Source organism: Falco punctatus, assembly GCF_963210335.1.
Source record: "Falco punctatus genome assembly, chromosome: 9".
NCBI lineage: Eukaryota > Metazoa > Chordata > Aves > Falconiformes > Falconidae > Falco > Falco punctatus.
This window is the reverse complement of record NC_137589.1, coordinates 26,460,836-26,483,165: the sequence shown is the minus strand read 5'-3', so window position 1 is coordinate 26,483,165 and position 22,330 is coordinate 26,460,836. Positions and strand designations below refer to the sequence as shown.

Genomic DNA, 22,330 nt, shown 5'->3' with positions numbered 1-22,330 from the left:
AATCCCCAAGGTCTATCTTTCTCTGTTATACTGATTCTGACTGCTAGGTAATAGCAGCTTTTTCCATCATGCTTTGCTGCAAAACTGCATGCACTTATAGCCTATAATGTTCACCCTAATCTCTGATTGTTAAATCTTATATATGAAGATGTTTTCAATAACTATTATAATACCAAGTGACATTATCAATTAAATCCAGCTTTTGAGAGACATAAAATGTTAAAAGTTATTATCTTTATATCTGAAATATCTTCGCCAAATCTATTGTATTAGCTACTACCTATTCACTTTTCAATTTCATTGACCATGTCTCAGGCTAATCTTTGTGTTTGACTGTTTGCTCGATTGTAACAACAGGTTTTCTGACCAAAGATTAAATGAACTAATGAGTAAAACTGAAATTATGCTTCAGAAACTTAAGGTTTTGCCATAAAGGAAATTGTCTTAATTTCATGTCTGTCTTTCTAAATATCTTTTAAATTCAGGATAATGACTCTGCTTTTTATTGCACCCTAATAATTTTAATCTCTAATGAAACTACTTTGGGAAGTTTTAGTTGTCTTTTAACAACACATTAATTAGCTAGTACTGTATTCCCAGCTGCATACGTGGCACAGTTTCTGCAAAAGGAAGTTCTTATCTTTTATGTATTATAGATGAAATAAGTTGGCCTGCTGCAGGTCAGCACTCTTCAGTATTTATGAGGCTTTATTAAATTAGCATAAAACACTTTCTCATTAGAAGCTGGTACTGTAGGGGGAGACTCAACATTGATAATGTGATAACCCTTGAAAAAGTTTTGTTCATTCCAGCATTTTTTTCTGAACTTTAATGATGTATTTAGCCCTACCTGCTAAATACCAGACTTAAGCATAAAAAAAACTTTGCTGACAAATTTATACACAACATCAGTGTGGTATATGTTGAAAAATACCAAAATGACATTCTAGTGCATCAAAAGGCCTATTTTGAAGGCAAACCCACAAATACTATTGTCACCACCTACATATGACTGAAAGTATAAAACTCCAACTCTATAAAGCATGCAGATTGTATCACTGCTTTTTTTCAGAAGCTAAGAATGAAAATTATTTTTTAGCCTAAAAGTAAACTAACAAGAAAAAGGTCTGCTGCTGCTCCTCTTGTTCTATGTAGGAAAGAGAGGTGTGTGCCTTATGTGCTGATCTAAATTTAGCTGTAAGTTCAGTTCTTTGTAAGGTAGGAAGTAATTTAAAAAATGCTGTTCTTTCAAGCACTTTGTTTAAATTTTCAGTAGTCTTTTTCAGAGCTATGTCAAGTAATTGAATTTCAACCTAGCAGAAATTCTGTGAAGTCTACTTCATCTGAAAATGCTGGTTTAGGGAAACTTCTGGATTAATACAAGAGTTCACCAATACTAGCATATTTATAAATCCTGGCCTTCATATACAGTGTTCTTTGCAAACAGCAAGTGAATTGTGGGTTTGATGCAGTGTGGTGTGGTTGGAAAGATGGCTAAACTCTGCAAAAGAACTGATTTTTTTTTTTTTATACAAGGAGAGCTGCTTGTGGAATAATAACAATGGAAAGATGGCTCTTATTTTTCTGATATCAAATAGATCAACTGCTAATCATTTACTTGCTTGTGCAGCTTTTCTCTCATTTACTCTTGGTTTTGGTAACCATCAAACACAGTTATTTGTCATGTGCCAATAACTGTACTACAGGCATTTAGGCAAACTATACAACAAACCACTTAAGTTTAACTGTGCAGATAAGTGGCAGGGAGGTGTAGTGCCAGTAATGCTGTAAAAGAATTGCGCTGAACAGCACAAATATTTAGAGACAACAGGATGTCACTGTTCACCTGGTAAAGAACACCAATGTAAATGGTGCAGTGTCCTTGAGAAAACTAGGGGGAATATTGCTCTTGCGATTCCTCCATAACAAAGCAGAGTTAAGTGGGAGTTACAAGCAATGAAAACGTAGCAGTAGAGGAGCTCTAGGCATTTCCATTTTCATCTGGTAATCAACCTGTCTATTAGTTTCCATATCTTATAATCTGATCAAATTGTTAAGATTACAGTCACAGGTGTGGCTATAGTTTTACCTTGAAATCGGTAAGTAATTATCTCTAGCATACACAAGCTACACAATGTACAGTGGCACTATGCAAGTCAGAATACTACTTGGAACATCACTAAATCTTTTCCTTTTTCTAATTTGGAAAACAACAGAATTAGGTAGCCAAGTGGTACTCCCTGCAGTAAGGGATGGTCCTGCTGAAAGTCTCTGGGTGTTAAGAAACATGGCCATATTGTCAGTATGGGGGTCTGTCTGGGTTATTTTCAAAGCAGCCATCCAGAGCAAGGCAGCTGCCTATCTCCCAGGGAAGGGCAGCGCAGGACCACTCTGAAGTCACCTGCACAGAGAGTGACTGCGTTGGAGAATTCTGCCGTGTTGGTGAGGTTTTAAAAGGTGAGGAAGGAAATTAAAGTGTGGTGCCTAACAAGGAAGAAGAAAAGCCAAGGAATTTTAGACCAAATTAACCTAGCTTTTACTCCTGGAAAAAACCCACTGGCATAGAACCAGCAGTGGAATCCTGTGTCCCCAGTTTTCCTAACTGAGCAAGTGCTACGAATCGAGAAAAGGCAAAAGATGTGCTAATGTGGACCTTTTGCTTCAAATGCCAGTTTCATAACAATGCAGAGGAATACATTTGTTTACTGTATACAATGGGTGGCACAACTGGCCAAAAAGCTGCATTGCATAATGAAGTATCAGTAATTTATAGTCCTAAGAACATCAGTGCAGCAAAAAATGGATCTTTGTTCTGACTCACGTGGCCAGAACGCACGGTGTCTCTGACAAGCAGCCTGAAGTGGATGCCCAGGGTATAGCCTGAAGATAGGGGATGCATGTGGGACCTTCTAATAATCTTAAACTTTAAAAGCCAGATGTGGTTCCCACGTGTTCACATCTCTCAGTGGATTTTTCTTCTAGCCTCCCCTTAAGCCCATTTTAAAACACAAAATAATTAACAATGAATAATGTATTAGACAATTCCATGGCTGTCTATCTGATTCCAAAACTATTTATATTTTCATAGCTGGTGCAGATACTAGTAGAGTACACATAAAATTGGAAACACTCCAAGGTAGGAACTGAGAGCTCTTTGGAGGACAGCAGGAGTTTTCAATTTATCAACACCAATGATCTGAAATAAATAGGATGAAGTATTACATGTAGGAATGATCAACTACCAAACCCTGAAATAAATAGTATGACAATGTATCAGAAAGTTTCTTGGGATTACAGTAAACAGAAACTTGACCATGACTCAATATCCCACCTGCATGATTTTGCAACAGTTGTACATGATAAATAGACTCCTACCTTTTACGCCTAAGCTTTCATTTCTAGCCAATACAGATGAGACTTTCAGCTCAAATACTGTATCCAACTTTGAGTATTGTACTTCAAGAACAATTTAGGCTAACATGAATGTAGTGTAAGTCTTTCAAATTTCTGATCAAATTCATTAAAGAATCAGGGTCCCGCAGCCTAGAAAACACCATGAAGAAAAATGACAAAATTTCATACAGAGGAATGAAATAAAGTCTTCCTTTGCTCAGTGAGAACAGTAACAATTGCAACAGAAGACATTTTCACATAAGGAAAAACTTTCTGGTGGTTGTAATAGAGGAGCAGTGAAACACATTTTACAGAGGCTTACATCAGTGATGAGCAGTGAAACACATCACTTACGGAGGCAGCAAAATCACCACTGGAGATTTACAGGGACACTTATGTAACTGTCTAAACCATTCCTGACAGGTGAGTCTGCCTTGGGTCAGGGACATCAGCCAGATGGTTTCTAACAGTCCCTTGAAGCCCTATTTTTAATGACACGTATAGACCTGCAAACAATGCGCTGTAAGATTTGTAAAATAAATAAATAAATAAGCAAGCAAGCAAGCAGGTAACACAATGGCTGTTCTGCACTGACTCTTCATGTTATTCCACTCCATGCAAAGTCAGTAGCTACCACACCACAAGTCAATATAACAGTTTAGCTTCACCTTGTTTCTCAACTGGAGAATTACTGGCATTCCTATGTCTGTATAAACCTCTACTCCGAGCAGACAAAGCCATTTGATTTTGACACTTGCACTGATGCATTGTAACCCTGCTGGAAAACAAGTTAAATGACACAAGAGCAACTTGATGTCACTTAATTCCCTAGTGTTGGGAAATGCCTTGTTCCCACATTATTTTCATGAACATGGCCCTGGTGTCTGGTTCTTTGGCATTTGGGGAGTTCAGGCTCCTCTCCATAGGGTGCTCCAGGAACAGGATTCAGGAAGCCAGAGTATTGACTGGGTGTTCCCCAAGCCAGCCAGTGAGGAACATGACTCCTCAAGAAAGGCTAGGTGCAAAGAAAGGAGGTGCTGTTAAGGATGCACAGATGTAAATTCTCTTCTAGCACTGGCTGCCTATGACAAATGAGTCTCTTGCAAAAAAAGCAGACTCCAAACAGGACACATATCCATGAAGTAAGACCTCCCCTTACACCCAGTCCCCCTTCAGACCTGCAATAGAGCTCTCCAGCAGTAGTCAGGAACACACTCATTTTGCTGTCTCTCTGACCAACCAAAAGTTCAAGTACTTCATACTGAATTAACAGTTTCAAAAAGACAGAGCAAGATAAGGTGCCTCAGAATATTCTGTATGAAACAACCCTGGGACCTTAATCATAGTGATTTCCAGCTGGCTTCTTGACAGAAGTGCAACCAGGTTTAATTTCCCCGATCAACTCAAAACTGGTGGACGAGCACACTGCATCAGCAGAAGTGCAAGTTTTATCAATGCAACAAGTGTGATATGGTCACCATTATCTCATTCAATTAGACAGAAAACTACACAGCCTGATTGAGGCATCCGTGTTTGAGGCATCCATGCTTCCAGACACGGTTTATGAGCAGCTCTAAGTCACATCTTATCAATCATTTCAAACAGCCACTGATAATGAAATACATGAACAGTGTGAGAAATAACATGATTTAGCATTACACTTGGGAACTCAGAAGGGTTTACAGCAGAACTTAAAGCTTTATCTGTACTTTCTCTCATTGGTGTTGCAATAGTGATTTTTCTTTCTCCAGCCCTAGGTTAATACTAGCTGAGAACAAGCCTTGCCTTCTAATACAGACAGATTTTCTTTGTAGCAGACAGGCACTCTGTTGACCTTATTTCAGAAATGCCCGACTTTTAAAAGTAAAGCTTTTATCCCAATGCTGACCTGAAGAACCCCTGTTGCTCCCAACAAGTTACTCTTCTAAGATGAGACATGGAAAGCAAGCAAGCAGATTCTCTTTAAACCTGAGTAAAAGCATTCTCTAGTCACTGAGTTCTTGAATATGAGTGAAAACTATGACACCTGTGATCTCTGCACGGCATGCAGCCTGGAAGGCCAATGTGTTCAGGGAATGTCCGAGTACATCTCATGAGCAAGAGAGGTTGGTGACCAGTTTTGTTTGTAGTAGTTGCTTTGATGGCTCTGCATCAAAACTCATCAGCAGGTATGTAAGTAACTTTATAGACACCTGAAAGTCAGTAAAAGTCCAGTGGCACTTAGACTATAATTCTCTAAGTAAGTTTTGCTCTGGGTCTCAGGTCCTTGGTGAGTATTCTACTAGATCCTGCAATGTCCAAATGAACTGTTCTGATACCCTATATTCACTGATAAACTCCCCAAATCCATGGGCTAGATGTAAAGTTTAATACAGTATCTAAAACTGTTAAGAAACAACCTTATTTAATTAGAACAGTCTTATCTGGAGCCGAGTCACCCTGGTGAAGCTTGGTTAGTGTGCAGCGTAACAGACATCATGACCTTCCAGGGGAATTCTCTGCTGTATGGATTATGTAGGCACATTTGCACTTGCTTCAGACAGAACCTCCACCCTTGCTGCAAGTCATGAGGAAATTGTTCAGTGCTGCTGTTGGCAGAACTTCTGGTGGTCTTGACTATAAAAAAACTGATCCAGCTCTTACTAGAAAGCACACCTACTGAAAAAATTATCAGCAGCTCTGCTTCTGACTGAGGCATTGGTCAACAATGCTGCTGCTACAGCTTGAAACTGCAGTGCCACTGGCACAAATCCCAGGAAGCATGCCACCCTGATGGATACTGACCACAGGAAAATGAGACTCTCCAGAAGGAACAGTGACTTGCTCACTCCCCAGAAGAAATGGATTAGTTTTTGGCACAATCACACAGATCCATAGAAGCATGTGGTATTTTCAGTGGACACTGGAGTGGGGGAGCTTGCTACTATGTGAAGACAAACATGCATTTATATTTGCACTACAAGTTTAAAATTGTCCCTTGGATATTCACATAAATGCTTCAGCTCACTGATATTAAAGTATATAGTAGGTAAGCAGTTAGAAAACTTCCTAAAAAACAAAATAGTCAAAACAGATCTGTAGTTGAAGCAAACCTTACAATGGCATAACTTCTTATAAGCACAGAATTAATAGTGCCTAGAAGCAGAACAGCTGCAGTATGATAAGAGCAAAAATTAATATAAAAAGCTAACCTTGGTTGCAACTTACGCTAAAGCCCTTATATACAGATGCAGCTAGAGTCACATACAAGCTTGGAACCTCTTCTGTGAAGACAGAGTCAACATTTCTAATGCAATGAATTTAAATCACTTAGCAAACATTAAATACATCTGTTACAGAAGTCAGTACTATTTACTCATTGTGATACAGGTGCAGGAAAATAGACCCAAAAAACTTAAACACCCATACACATGCAAGAGGATGCATAAATAAGGCAAAAGCCTTTACTAGGTCATGTCCAAATGGAACAAGAATCCCCATCTCCCAGAATCACCTAGCCCAAGAGGTCCCTCTCTCTGGGAATATGTCTATACGTAAGCTGAACTATGCCCACCTGTCATGACAGTTCTTGGCTGTCAGGGGAACAATATGAAAAACAGAGTTTGACTTATAACACAGCCCTTATCTGCCACAGAGAATGCAGTCTCGGACTTTCATTCAGGATGAAAAAAGCCCACAAAAAAGGAAACAAGATTTTTCCCCACTAGGCTAGCTAACCAGCTCCACAGAGGTCCCCGCAATTTTCATTTAACCTAGAACAATAAAATCTGAGTTGACTCCATGTTTCACCACTTCTGAGCATGAAAGAGCACACAGGTTGAAAAAAATGATATAGGTTAAGCAATTGTAGCAGGTTTCCAAGCATTCTGTTAATCACTTCCTTGTCATAAGCACATGTGGAACATATACTGCACACAGCATCCACCTATTATAGTAATGCCAGAGTAGCTCTGTCAAGGTTAAGATTCCTCCCTTCCTCAGATTTCACGTTGTGATGGTTGCTATGATTGCAGCTACCCAACAGCAAATACAGCTTTTGTACTTCATGGGAGGGAAAACTATTTTTTTTTAGATAGTGGATCCATTAGATCCATAAGTAATTAGACTGTTTTTGTTCCTGCGAGGAGCTCCCACTCATTTGATAAAACACCACAGAAACGTGCGTGTTTCTTCACACTTCTGCTGTTCCCAGGCACAGGATTTTGTACACAGGGCAGTGCGAAGTTCACTCACTAATGGCATACTAAAAGCAGCATTTTGCTTTGGTTCTCCTGAGCAAACAGGCTTATGCCAAGCAAGTAAGGTTCTCATTCACACCTAAGGACACACAAAGCTAAAGGTGATCCTTTTTAAAGAAGACCAAGAGTCTATCCAGATACTTCCACACACTGTCTCATTTTCAAATCTTCTGTTCCTCCATGGCATTCCTTTCCTACCTGACTGAAACCAACTTCATATTTTCAAAAATGCTGCTTTGGGTGTTTCTCTCCCTATTTTCCTTCCTCTATTCTGTTTCAAATGTGTTTACTTACTTTACCCTGAACTGACAGGTCCAGTTTCTAATTTCACTTTCCACTAACACCAAAGGGGCTAAAAGACTTCATCCATAAGACAATTTGCATTTATCTGTGCTACCATTTCCAGCTGCCGCCACCACCCCCCCACACACACACCCCCCCACCCCCGCCCATTCCCATCCTGTTAACAACTTCGCAGTTTTCACACAGGTACATCCAGACTTCTAATAAAGGCTCCTTCCCAAATCCCAGCCTCTATTGAGAGAGCTGACAACATCACCACTACTGCCAGCTACCCAGAACTTTGGGTCTAGTTTTTCAGCTCGTATAAAGTTGAAGACTTGGAAGGCTGTGCCAACTGCAAGGTATTAGCTATGTTTCAAGATTTGCTAATCGTTTTATAGAATTAGTGCATAGCAGAGCCAACATAAATCATGGCTAGTTGTGTCAAGCTTTCATCATAAACAGGACTAATTATCCTCGGTAGTTCTATTAAATCTGCTGAAAGTTTTGCAATACAGGCACAGAGTTTTTTCTCCCACCAAATGATGTAGAATAAAATATGTGTTTTGAGACACTTGCCAGTCACTTGTGTTTCTGGCTGCCAAAAAAATAATCTTTCTTATTGTCTTCATTTGAATTCACAGTCCATAGCAGCCACCCAATTAACAGCAAATCTGCCCACATTTCATCCAGTCAAAGAAATCGGCAGGAATTAGTAGGAGCATGTCATCCACCTGTTTAAGCTGCCCTGCAAACTCCGTTTGATGAGACAGCATAAATAGAACCACTTACAGCTCAAGAGAAAACATGCTAACTAAAATCAATGTAAATTCCGTACTGGCAAAGACATGGGAAGCGGTCCAGGGAAGATCTCACTCTTGTCATTCCTTATTAGGAGATCGCCCCTTAGAAGGTCCGAGTTTCTGGAATCCCCGCTAATCTGGAATCCCCGCTAATGCCATTGCATAAGCTGTTGGGTGGCAGGGTCACACCCAGGGTGCCAGAGGAGCACTGCCCAGTCACCTGGTCCCACTGGCACACCGGTTTGGAATAACTCTCACCTCACCAAAAGGTGCAGCTCCACACGGCCAAGCCTGTAAGTGCACCCTGAAACACCTACACTGGCACCGAGTCAAACAGACTCATCCTGAGCTGTCTGAAGTTATAAAGCTGTTTACATACTTTATGAAAACATTTTACCTTCTTTTACGAGGCGTTATCTGCTCATCTGTGATGATTCACGCCCTTCACTCACTCCCTGTCCATTTCTAAATCACCTGGCGTGAAGAGCGGAAGCGAAAGGCCTGCTTTCACTTACAAACTGAGCAACTGCTTCCCGGAATTGAAGTCCAGGGAAAAGATGGTATTTGCTAGGTAGGCCTTAATTTACCAGGCTTCTTCAGCAAGAACTTGTAACACAGGTGTGTAAGACTGGATCAACTTAGTAAATGGATCCCCCAAATCATGGCAGTGATGCTTCCCCTCCACACCAGACCACGGTTAGCACAAACCACGCACCGGACCGCTGTCTCCAAATGCTGCTGTCAACACACGAGGAGATGGGTACATTCCTCTTTCTTTCCCTTAGAGCAGTGCTGGCTATCCCAGGCTCCTGAGGAGTGCTCTGAGCGGCCAGACAGCCATCCCTCTGTTCCAAGCCATGCACGTGCCCCCAGCAGAGGGGAGCGGCCTGGGCGGCCTCCCCAGTCACTGACAGGTCGGGGGCCTGTAGAGCAGACCAGGGCTGGCCTGGAGGAGCTGGCGCGGCCCAGGCCCCTCAGCGCAGAGGTGCCAGAGCGCCAACCCATGCCCGGCCGGGGAGGCGTCGGGCAGCCCCAGTCGCCCCCAGCCCCTCGCCGCGTCCTCACACAGAGCGGCCTCGCCTCCGTGCGAGCGCAGTGCACCGTGTTTACCCTCCCACTTCCTTGTTCCACTCCAGTGCGAGGGCCATAAACTGCCTCGGTGACACAGCCGAGCCCTCGGCGGCACAGGCAGGAGAAAGAGGGAGGGGGATGGCAGCCAGCCCCCGGCTCTGTGCCGGGAGGGCACCCCGTGTGCCGCCGTGGTGGCTGGGATAGCAGCCCTTCCCCTAGGGCTGGCACCGCCGCCTGCGGTGGGTCTCTCATGCCCGCCGGCCACCCTCATGCCGGGACCCAGGAGCACACCAGGGGAGAACAGGACTCTCTTCCCCTTCTTCTCTGACTTCAGGGGCCACAATGCGACGGCCCTCCGCATCGGCGAGTCGTCTGCCCTGGCCTCCATCTTCCTGCTGGCCTTGGTGGGAAACATCTGGGGCATCTGCCTGCTGGCGCGGCGGCAGCGCCGGCTGCGTGCTGCCAACTGCCTCATCCTCAACCTCTTCTGCGCCGACCTGCTCTTTATCACCGCCATCCCCTTCATCGCTGTCGTGCGCTGGACCGAGTCCTGGGTCTTGGGCGACGTCGTCTGCCACATGCTCTTCTACGTGGTGAGCCTCAGCGGCACCGTCGTCATCCTCTCCCTGTCGGCCGTCAGCCTGGAGCGCGTCGCCAGCATCGCCCAGCTGCGCCACGCCGCCTGCCGCCGCCGCAAGGCGCTGGCCGCCGCCCTCCTCCTCATCTGGGGCTTCGCCGCCCTCGCCACCCTCCCGCTCTGCTGCTTCTTCACCGTGGTGCGGCTGCCCGCCGCCGGCGGCGAGGTGAGGGCGAGCGCCGGGCAGGCGGCGGGGGGCGGCCGGAGCGGGGGCAGGGCGCGGGAGGCCGGACCGCCGCCCTCAGCGAGGGGAGGCAGCTGCGGGGCAGCCCGGGGCGGGAGCGGGGGCCGTGCCCGGCGGGGCGGCCGGAGCCCTCCCGGCAGGGCACCCGGGGCACCCGCGCCCGCTGCCGCCGCCCTCCCGTCCCGCGGGCCCTTTGGCGGGTAGGGCCGGGGCCCTGCGCGCCCCGCGGGGCGGCCCGGGGAGCCCCCGCAGCGCCTCCGCCTGCCGACGGGCCGTGTGCTGGGGGCGCAGCGCGGCACGGCCGGCAGCCCCGGTACCGGGTGGTCACACACACGTTTTTCTGCCTGGTGTTTTGAAAGGCGCGCAGAACTACGTCCGACGTGCCACTCACGTACACGGTTAAGTTTAAGGTCTGAAAGTTTCAATTTTCAAGCTGCCCGTAGCATTTGATATGAAACGTATGGCAATATTTAGGGACAACATCTGTTTGTAATTGGCTTTTCTGTTTGTAAAAGGCTTTTCAAACGCTGGAGTCGTACATTCATTGCTGCTCTGTTCAGGTAGCCAAGTTTCCACACACACTTGTTTCATCTGCAGCCATGTTCTCCGTAGGCATACAGATAAGCACAACTTCGTAGTAAAGATAGTGGCACAATGTGAATTTTCTTCTTTTTCTTTGCAAACAGGAGATTCAGATTTGCACCTTGGCTTGGCCCAGCATTGCAGGAGAAATAGTTTGGGGTGTCACCTTTGTTGTTGTTTTCTTTCTAATACCAGGATTAGTCATTGTCGTCAGTTATTCCAAAATCTTACAGGTATGTTTTTCCCTTAAATTTTGTTGTAGAACAAAGGGAAGTAAACAGTAACACAGTAGGCATCAACGTATTGTCACTGAATACAAATATACCTAAAGGCAATAGACATAATTTGCTCAGTGAGTGGTAAGTATGTGACACAAAATGAGGCCCTTCAACCTGTGCATAGCAGCTGATACATTTCAACTAAGAACATGCTTGAGCAGCACATTACTAGGAGTCCAACACCAAGTTTGCCTTCATTTATGTACAGTGTTTAATACGCTTCTCCATTTATGTGCCATCCATATTTAAAGACTGTCAGTCTTCTAAATGGTAGGAGTCAAGTATCTGAAGTAACTAAAATCTAGATTTTGCTTTCCTTGAGCCTAATCTCTGGAGTCACAGGGGATTTGTAAGAAAGCAAAGAGAGGCAGGATTTGAAAAAATCCACCCCATTTTGCATTTACTGATTTTCTGTATGTAATTTTAGTACACAGATCTCCTCAGATTAGACTTATTCCTCCACAATTTCAAACTTTGCAGACAAAACCTGTAAATTAAGCTCTCTGCTTACACTTTCTTACTGAGTGGATGTTTTTTAACTGCTGAAATATAGGCCAAGATGCCAGAGACCACAGACTTTCAATCTATATTCTAGCAAGCATGATACTAGTCATCTAAATTCCTTATTTCATACCCCTTCCTCTTCCAAAACCAGAGAAAGAGCTACCAATCTTCAAACTAGGCACTGCCATGCCTACCTGGGTTTTAGCAACTGCCTCCACAAGGTTCTTGATTCCTGTATTAGGTAATTAAACTTCTCATACTGTATATAAGGAAAATTAGAGATTTTGGAAGGGAACCTCAAAATACGCAGGTCATGGAGCAGGGAATTGACTGATGAAATGCTGAGCACCAAGGGGCTGTGGGTGCATGCGCTGGAGCTGCACATAGATGCTTTGAGGAACCTAGGACCTAGAATATGGGCTTTGTGTGTGCTTGCCTATTGATCAGGCTTAAACTCAGTCAAAATCATCAGTTGTTACTTTCTGTACACTCTGTAAGCTTATTTTGACCTTGAGGTAAATGCATCTTCTAGTGAAGTAATGCACTTGCCTTTTGCAGCCTCATATTTGCTGTAGGCAAAGATACAGTAACTCAGTGGAGAGTCAGCCCTTTGAAAGAACTGCAAAAAAATGCAGGGCAAGGAATGCCACGGTCCTTGGTCAGGGACCAGGACAGGAATGGTGGTGGTCTTGTCCTTGCAGATTAAAAGAAGTAAATTCAGAAAACAAATAGTACATAGGGAGCTATAAGTCAAAAAAAGTGTTTGGAATACCAGATTACAAGACAGCCCTGTGCTGCCATGCTCACGTTTCTTTTCCAACGTGGTAACACAGATGCTAAGATCTGTTACCATTTCTCCTGAATGGAAAAAGGAATGAGGCCCATAGCAGGATCCCATCTGTTGTAATTGAATCTTCTGTTTTACACAGCTCTCCAGGAAGCAACCAGAACTCAGCTGGAGAATGTCTTAATCCCCGAGTCATTCCCAAGAGCAGAGTCGCTCTCGCTTCGTGAGAATGCTCCCTGATGCCAGTGCACACAGAGTACGATGCTCAGTGTGGTTGGCAGCAGTTCAGAGCGTTTGTGTATTCAAGTAACACAGCATCTGTGATGATGATGATTCACTACAGATACAGGACCTCAAATTTATTAACAATTATACTCTACAAATGTATACTTTACAATTTAATCTGAAACTGAGTATTATTTTTATGTAACGCTTCCCAGAACCCTGGCAAAAATGACAGATTAGAAGCCATCATTTGTAATTAAGTTATTTGGTTTTGCACTATTTCCCTTCTCAGGCAAGACTTATATAAGAGGCTAGAACCGGTAATGACGTTCATGTTCTGGAAGTTACTTACTTGTATATACATGACTTCTAAGATCCTGTTTCTCAGAGTGTGGTCCAGATGCCCGTGATAGGTATCTAGATTCCTTATACTAGGCAGACCAGAAAGGGATCTAAAACATATCACTGCCACGCCATTTCAGTTGAGCATTTCCTTAAGGTGGCAGTTTCATCTTATTTACCACAATCCTGGTGGTTCTTGCATTCTTAGTTCTAGGCTGTGCAGCTCCAGCAGAAAAGGTGGAGGTTGCTTATATGGGACAGACACAAAGGTATCTGAGGACACATTCTGTAGCTGTTTTGAGAGTGGAGGCTGAGGAGGGTACAGAACTTGGGTTTTCCACTTTTATATTAGAAGTGGATATTAGTCCTTTGTATGTTGTGAGAACTTCATTCTCACTAAAACAGGTTACGTGCTCTCTGAGAACAACTGTTGGATCAGATTGGCCTAGTTTCTGGATTTGAGATGGATACAGCAGCAGATGATCAGGCTGGAATAGTTTTATGTGCTCAAAACATCAGAATTCTCTGCCCCTTTTAAATCAGGGAGGCAGCTAGTGAGACTGTCTCCTCAGGCTCAGCAGGTGCTGAGAAGCCCATTTTTGAATCACAGGGTTTGATTTATACACCTACATTTTGTTGAAATCTTTGGTAGATGTCTGGGTTCTTAATGAATATTTATTCTAGGCCATCTATCTCTGTGACAAATTCAGAAAACTGCAGAAAGAGTGACAAATTATTCAATGTATATATAACAATTTTCATCCTTACCTGAACCAGGAGGCTATTAACTATTACTAGTACCAGTGTTACCATTCCTATAGTTACTGCTAAAGGGAAATGTCACACATACAAGTGGCAGGAAAAGTCTTTTGTCTTTCCTGCCTTTTGACTTTCCCACTTACACACCAAATTGATCCAGGCTTTTGAAAATACCCCTTCTTTACCCATGCAGGGGGTTAAATGGCATCTCAATTATTTAACGTAAATGCTTGCTAAATATTTCAGGTTTATTTTATTTGCATCAGATACGCATAATATTCATAGTGCCATAGCAACTTCAGTGAAGACAGGGATGCGGAGCATGAGATTTAGAGTTTTCTGCAAGCCATTGGGATTCAATATTCTACCTAATGACAGATGATTCACACCTACGAATACTAGATTCTCAAACTACCCATAGTCTAGTTTATTCTATCAGACAGTACTTTTACAAGATTTTCATAGTGGTAAAAGGACCCATAAGATTTCATGTTACTTCATAGAAAGCAATTCTGATTACTGACTGAAAACCTAAAAGTTTACACAAAACTTAAAGCAGAATCCCATTCACATTTAAAACATATGTTTTATGTTTTATAAGATATATGTTTTTAAGATATGTTTTAAATCATGATTTAGTTACTCTATTAAATTCATGCTTCTTCTAATACGGACCATACAATATCAGCATGGCCGTAAGACAATTGCATTTTGTTCCTTCTTGCACATCAACAGGATTGTTAACTATGTTCCAGTTTGCATTTGTGAAAAAAATCAATGGGTTTATTTATATAGAACAAATGAGGCCATAATTTGAAGTTAATGCGATTTCATGAGTAATTAAGGCTCTGTTTTATGCTGAAAAGTATTTATGGCTGGCCAAGAGCCGTGAGGAGAACAACTAGCTTGACTAGTGTTGAGGTGAGTTCACTGCTGAGAGGAAAAAATTTCTAGTGAAGTGTGAATGTTTGAAATGGAACCACTGACAAAAAGTAAAAGTGGAATTCTGCAATGCCTTCTTTGTAGTCACTTTTCGAAACAGAAACATAATGTGCCAAGATCTACTTTTGCACATGTAAAAATGTGTTAATAATTCTTCTAAGTTTTCAATGAAAGTTACTTTCTTCTCTTTAACTGCAGATTACAAAAGCATCAAGAAGAAGTTTAAATGCTGGTTTAGCCTACTCAGAAAATCATCAGATGCGTGTTTCCCAGCAAGACTACAAACTGTTCCGAGCCCTCTTTGTGTTGATGGTCTCTTTCTTCATCATGTGGAGTCCAATTATAATAATTATTCTTTTAATTTTAGTCCAGAATTACAAACAAGATCTAAATATTTTGCCATCAGTTTTCTTCTGGATAGTGTTATTCACTTTTGCCAACTCTGCTGTCAATCCAATTTTGTATAATGTTACCCATTTCAGACGTAAATGTCAGGAAATTTTTCTCTGTTGTACAGGGAACCCTGTAAGGCATGGGGCTGGTACAGAAACCACTGCAAGAAGAAGTAACCATGAACAACCAAATTTGTATTTCATTACCCGATAATTATTTAAAGTCAGATCTGTACCACACTTTGGATGTTAATGTCTACACTATCCCAGGTTGAATAGGTCATTGTGTTATAGTATTACATGCCAGCGAAGGAAAAAAAAAAGCTAAATCTGTGTTTTTAATTCCTGCAGGTAAAATTCTCTTGACTTCACTGCTTTGCCTCAGTAAGATTCGGACAATTTAATCCAATGGGTTGAATTCTCCACTTACACTTAAAGAAATAGGAATGTGGCAGTGAACTTGGTGAATGTACAATAGTTGAAATAAGTACCTACCAGATGCATTAATATCTGTGAGGATACATTTTCAGCTGGAATAAATGTCATTAACTTTAACAAAGTTACAGTGAATCTATATCAAAAGGGCACCTCATCCATTTGTACTTATTTTCTACTAAGTAAGAGAGATCAACTTTCTAGTGAAAAGGTACATCCTTAGAAAGTATCTGCTCTTTATTTTAATTCCATTTAAAAAAGGCACTTGATTATGCACTTAGATAACTGACTGGTTGAACATAGGTTTGTAAGCAGACTAATCAATTTCGTGTAGGAAACAAGATGATAAACATGTATTATCACAAGTGAATGACCAATTTGGCTCCATCTCAAAAATATGGACATAATGCCTGTTAATTTATAAATAATGAATGAATAAATAAATGTTTATTTGTCATGTGTAAAATAGTTCTTGTAAAAAGATGCTTATTTTTATGTCTTCAGTAGTCATATAATAAAGTTAATGCATGATATATAGGGTCACTGAAATTCCTCCTTTCTAAAATGCTATGGGGAATACTTTCCAGTATTTCCTAGAAAAAAGATGACATTGTATTTGAAAAGAAATTAAAATACATGTATTTTGTTTTTTTTAATTAAAACTGTTTTAGTCAGAAATGAAACTGCTAGAAAAAGGAAGATTGAATTCTTAGTTATCACCATCTGTCACCAATTCAAAACAGTGCATTAAGATAACAGTCTACTAATAAAACCAATGTCTACATATGTACAGATTTGCATACAAACAATTTGCATCCCCTGTAATCCCCAAATTTATTAAAATGTCTCATTGGTTTGTTAACAAGGTGAGCTACACAGCTCAGATAAATATACTCAAAATCTAAATGAAGCTGTTTAAAAGGTTTTCAAGAGAACACCAGATTAGTGTGTTAACTTTACATCCATGGTGCTGTTACATGGTTTCTTTCCATAGTTTGGATCTCCTTAAGAGCAAAATCCTGAAACACACAAAGAACAAAATTTTGTTTTTGAACTACACTAAACGACATTAAAATATACAAACTTTCACCAAATTTAAAATTAATAGATATCTAATTTCTTTAAAATGCTCTTGAGTCCAGCAGTCTGTTTCACTTGTAATGATAATGCCAATACCTTTATAATTCCAAAGAATGTTCAACACAGAACAAAACAGAAATTCCTCCAATCTGTTACACCTGTCCTGAGCATTTTAATACTTTGGCAAACAAGGTACTGGATAGATCAGAGATAGAAGAGTTATGTATTTACTTTAACAAGCTTCAAATTATTTGCCTTCAAAAAATACTAATTTAAGAACATTTTTCAACAAAGTAAGAATCTCCTGACCTCCAAAAGTTCCAATGGCAATAGTAAATCAGCTGAGGGGCTATACCACTCTTTAATTCACAATTTCTGCTTCTATTAAATGCTAACAGCAGATTCAGCTTTCAACTCTACTAGCATGACATTGTATTGTATTTACAAGTAGTCCCACTGTGATATCCACACTCACACTGCATAACTTAAAGCAACTTCAGCTATTACTCTGAAAGACTAAGTGTATCATAGCTTGATACATATCTAGAAAGGAGGTACCATCAGAAATGTGGTGTGAGTTACCACCAAGAAACTTGTAATTTCCTAGGCTTCTCTTTTGCTTTAAAAAGCCAGTATACAAAGAACAGAGTTTTAACATTTTTTTTTTCCACCAGGGTAAGCTTTGTACATCTGTTAGGGTTGGTTTTTTCTTTTTTTTTAACTTAATTTGAGCACAGAGTTAAAAACCTAATGAAAAATCTTTGGGGGGAAAAATGTTAGCTTCAAAACATAAGCAGATTATGTACAATTAGAAACAGACACAAGCCTATTCTCACAGCATCTATTAATGTTACTCAGAATTTTACAATAACAGTGGAATGCAGGTCAGTACAGACAACTGAGGTTGACTTTTTTTGGTACTAATTCTGTAGCTCTTAATAGCAGAATTAAAACTAAAGTAGCAAGGCTTCCAATCCACACATAAAGAATTAAGTTAATTTTGTAAGAGTTCCTGATATAAAGCTTTCAATGAATGTTTTTTTCAATTTAGTTCACAATCATTTTTTCATTCCCCAATGTACTTGCTTTGCAGGAACTTTGGCTTAGTGATACTGAAGAATTTAGAATCAACTAACGCTATGGTAATTACAGATCCTGCTCACAGTAAGGGGGAAATGCAAATTGCTGGCTTTAAGTTCCATTTATACTTTGGTGCTGGGCTCATAAATATAAATTCTGGCATAATCCTCAATAAAAAGCAGACAACATTAAGGACCTGGGCTACTATTTTTCATTTACAAACAGTATAGAACTCACACAATCTTGCCAGACACTGCACTCAACACCTAACATCTGAATATAAATCATGATAGCAGACAAAGAATACAGCATGCAGTGCAACTTGGTAGATTTGATATTTCTGTAACAAGCTAAAGGCAGCATGATCAACTTTTAAATTAAGGTTAGGAAGTCAATATTTAAGGCTGAACTTCCAAAAGACATTCTGAGCTTTTATTTTTAAAATACACTATTGGTTCTATAGTCTGTGAAAAGCATTCTATTATATAAAATTTCTGAGATATTAAAAAATGTATCACAAATTATGAATAAATGAAAATATTTAATTTTTTGGTGTATACTTTCTTGCAAAGATTGACAATACATTTATTGCCTTGCAAGCCTCATAGTGTAGAAATAATTGAAACACAGATTCCACCATGCTGAATTAGACCAATACTTGGACTAGACCAATATCCTGATTTTACAGCAGGATAGTACTTTCTCTGGGTTTGACAGAAATGCAAGGAACCACCATAATACACACTCCTCAAAGCCACAGCACAACAGCTGTATGTCTACACTTTATCTTAGATTTAATATCAAAACGTCCCAAATCATCTCATTATTTTGTTTTCTCATCTTCAGAATTTTTTTTCTTGCTGTACTTCTTTTGAAGAGCAGTGAATTCAGCATTCAAAACAAGAAAGTGTCATCAATTTATATAATGACATTGTTTCTTTTCTATCCTACCCTTTATGCAATCATACACATCATTCACAAAAGCCAATTTAATTTGCATTTATGACATCTCTTGGTCCTGACTGCCTTAAATCTCAGCTGTCTTTTATGTTGCCTGCAAATTCTCATTCAAGACCAAATTTTTATTTTCATTGTTGCCAGGCACTTTTTCCAGGTCACTGATCAGTATTCTAAACACCACCCACCTTAGCAGATCTTTCAGTCACCCTGTTATCAGCATACCTACTTTACAGTACAGCAATATATTGCTCTCTGTTTATAGATTAGATGAACAGGTAATAGAGCCACAAGAGCTGATTGTGCTTCTCTGTTCTGACTTTCTTTATAATACATGAAAGTTCCTTCAGTCAATCCCAGTTTCTTCTAACATGTCATTTAGAAAAGCCTTTAATCTTGATTTACAGATTTCAGTGAAGAACATACAACAGCTCTCGGTAAACTGTTCCAAAGGTTAATGACCTTTGGAGTTAAACAAATGGCTATTTATTTCTTCTCTTAATGTTTCCAGTTTAAAGTTCCATCCATTTTAATTTATTATTCCTATGTTTGCAAGTCCTTTATTATCCAACTCCCATTGCTTGTGTGGGCAAGTACAGACTTTGCTCAGGTCAGCCTTTAACTTGTTTCTGATGAGAAAAGATCAAGATCTTTGAAGAACTCTAGAGGACACTTTTTACCAACTTTCAATAGGTTTCTCTGCTCTTCTTTGAAACTCCTAATTAATCCTCAGTACCCTTTCCAATTATGATTACCATCAAATGTGACATAGCAAGCAGATCTGTGCTAAGCACAAACAGTCTCATATGAGCCTGTAAACTCATCTTTTTGCATCCTTGGTTTATGCATCCAAGAATCACATTAACTATTTTGGCCACAGCATTACATTGGGAGTTCACACTCAGCTGATGCACCAGTCAAGTCTTCTGTAGATACCATGTCTTCCAGAATGGGTGGGGGTGGGGTGGGGGTGTAAGGACGGGCACACTACTATTTTATTTGTCCTAAATATTCTGATCTGTCTTTTTTGTTCTTTACTCTTCCCACTGTGGGTGTAATCTTTATCAGTAAGTATATTACATTTTCTTTTAGGTCATTGATGAAAGTAGCATAAATCATCATTTGGCCTTTTCTAATATACTTGAGCACAAGTGAGCTAATCTGTATCCTTCCCTGTGTTGCAAGCTCAGCCTGACTATATGACTCAAGATAGGGTTATACATCCAGCATGAGGGATATGTCCCTCTTCCACAACCCTTTGTGAAATGGTTGGCATGAGGACCTGTGAGAAAAGGTCTGCTATAAGGTATCCTTTCCAAGGCTTCTGATTTTCCTTAACAGCCTTTTATGAAATTTTTTTCAAAGAGTGCATTCTATTCCCTTCAACAGATATTTTGTTGAGAAAGGCAGAGTTCTGATTAGAGACACAATTTCTTTTTACAGCTACTATGAAGTTTATCCTTACTATGTTTACTCGTATACATTGATTTAATTGTTTTACAGCTTCCTCTAATTATTGTTTCAGCTGATGTGATATGCTGCATAAAAAGCTATATACCTTACCTCTCCTTCAGATAAGGTAAGTAAAAGTTGGAAATAATTTCCTACAAGCTCCAATTTTCAAGACAATGTTACAGCCACTAAGTAAAAAACTTCATGCATTTGCTATTTAATGAGCAAGAGACTCCCAGTGCTTTAGTCATTAAAACTTGAAATAAATTTTTTCAGAAAAAAACGTTCTTACCGTTATGAATGATAACTCTGTATTTTCTGTCCAAGCAGAGGTCTATCTGCCTTTGTCTGATAATTTTTTGTGCCTCTGGAGGCAATCCCTTGGGGTCCCGGGAGAACACAAAGGAATAGCTGTCAGCACAAGTGCCATCTTCATTTAGCTGGCGGCAGGAGTAGTGAAGAGCATATGTATCATAATCTGTGTCCACCACCCAGTGATCATCATCTGGAAGAAACCATAGCAAAGCAGCAAAGGTGTTAGAAACACAAGGAAAATCTAGTAAATCAAAATAGATTGCTGCCATAACTCTATAAAGAAAATAGTAGAATGAAGATTGGTATAAATGATAACAGACTGGCTTAGTTTATTCCTGTATCCAGTATTTGATTCCATTTTTGGGGAGCTTTGGGTTTTTTTTTTTTTGTTGTTTTTGTTTTGTTTTGTTTTGTTTTTGTTTTTAAAGAAAATGAGCATATTTATCAGCAACAGTAATGGAGAGAAGAGTAAATGGTTGGCACAACTGCTTCTCCTCTAACATGGGCACAGAACAAGAGCAGCATGAAGAAGTGCTAATAAATGCCTTGTAAATCCATGCCTGAACACCATTATAAAATGTGGCAATAAGCACAAAAAACCTCTGTATTACAGTAGGTAACATGAAGTACAAAGAAAGTATTCTTATTTTAACCAAAAAAGGGGAACAGTCACACAGAAAATAGTTAAAAAAACAAATAGGGGAGTTAAATGTACTCTTGATCACGCTCCAGGTTACTCAAACCATAACTATTTCCCTACCAGGGATGTTACTTAAACTGTATTCCTAAGGAAAAGGATTATCATGCAGTTTCTATGTGTGTTGGAAATACATTTCCTACAAGCTTGATCATAACCCTCCTTTCAAAACATAGTTACAATTTCAGAGAATTCTTAACTATTTAGCTAGGTAATCTGATAAATACCTGGTTACACAGACACCCTGTGGTATCAGAAGCGAATGCAGCTGTTTGCAGTAAAAAGTGTCATCTCTGCACCTTCCTCTCCCTCCCTTGCACTATGACTGTGCTGGTGAAATGAACACTGTATGTTCTCTTCCCTGTCTCTCCTGTGGGCAGGGTCCACAGTTTTTAGAAAAGTACAGTCTAGTGTCAGCCAGCAATCTGAAATATCCATGAACATTCAGCAGCATGTTGTGAGGAGACTTGGCAACAATTCAAGGGCAAGTGGCATCCAAAGTATTCTTTGTAAATATGTCTTTGGAGAAAATGTAGCTCAAATCACTTTCAGATTCCACCTGCTTCTCTTGGAAACAATCAATGGAAGAGTCTTGAGCTACAAGTGTCTGAATCTCTACTTGGCTCAATAAGCTAATTTTGCATAGGGTGGGACAGATGACGGGAAAAGATTAATATATATATATATACTGGATCATATTTGTTTCTTAAAACAGAAAAATCTCTACATTTGCTGATACCAGATCAAGCAAAATAACAGTTGCAAAATCCTCTTCCCTGCTCAGCCAAGTCTGACACTAGGCTTCTCAGAGGGAACAGAAGCATCCAGTAACTGAGTTCTGAACCAAAACAATACTTCAAGTACTTCATCTGCCTTTACTTTCTTTCCAAACAGT

The 22,330-nt window shown here is 40.4% G+C and overlaps 2 protein-coding genes across 6 annotated transcripts in view; one reads left to right on the top strand and one right to left on the bottom strand.

Moving 5' to 3' along the window:
- Positions 1 to 506: 506 nt before the first annotated feature.
- On the top strand, positions 507 to 15,633 carry FFAR4 (free fatty acid receptor 4; the record flags this gene model as incomplete). 2 transcript variants are annotated; one of them, XM_080403575.1, is made up of 3 exons in its annotated part: positions 507 to 10,590; positions 11,295 to 11,423; positions 15,226 to 15,633. In XM_080403575.1, exons 1-3 carry the CDS (start codon positions 10,057 to 10,059, stop codon positions 15,631 to 15,633), a joined length of 1,071 nt encoding a protein of 356 aa, XP_080259701.1. In that variant the 5' UTR covers positions 507 to 10,056. The 2 variants fall into 2 exon arrangements, with proteins under 2 accessions (XP_080259701.1, XP_080259702.1); XM_080403576.1 differs by lacking the exon at positions 11,295 to 11,423.
- A 1,125-nt stretch (positions 15,634 to 16,758) lies between these two features.
- RBP4 (retinol binding protein 4) overlaps positions 16,759 to 22,330 on the bottom strand; it is a 45,798-nt gene continuing 40,226 nt past the window's right edge. For 3 of the 4 annotated variants that reach the window (XM_080403579.1, XM_080403580.1, XM_080403578.1), the window contains exon 5: positions 20,684 to 20,928. In XM_080403579.1, the coding sequence (XP_080259705.1) occupies positions 20,696 to 20,928 (233 nt within the window). In that variant the 3' untranslated portion in view covers positions 20,684 to 20,695. Of the gene's footprint in view, positions 16,874 to 20,683; positions 20,929 to 22,330 lie in introns of those variants that run through there. The other variant, XM_080403581.1, reaches the window with a different exon arrangement.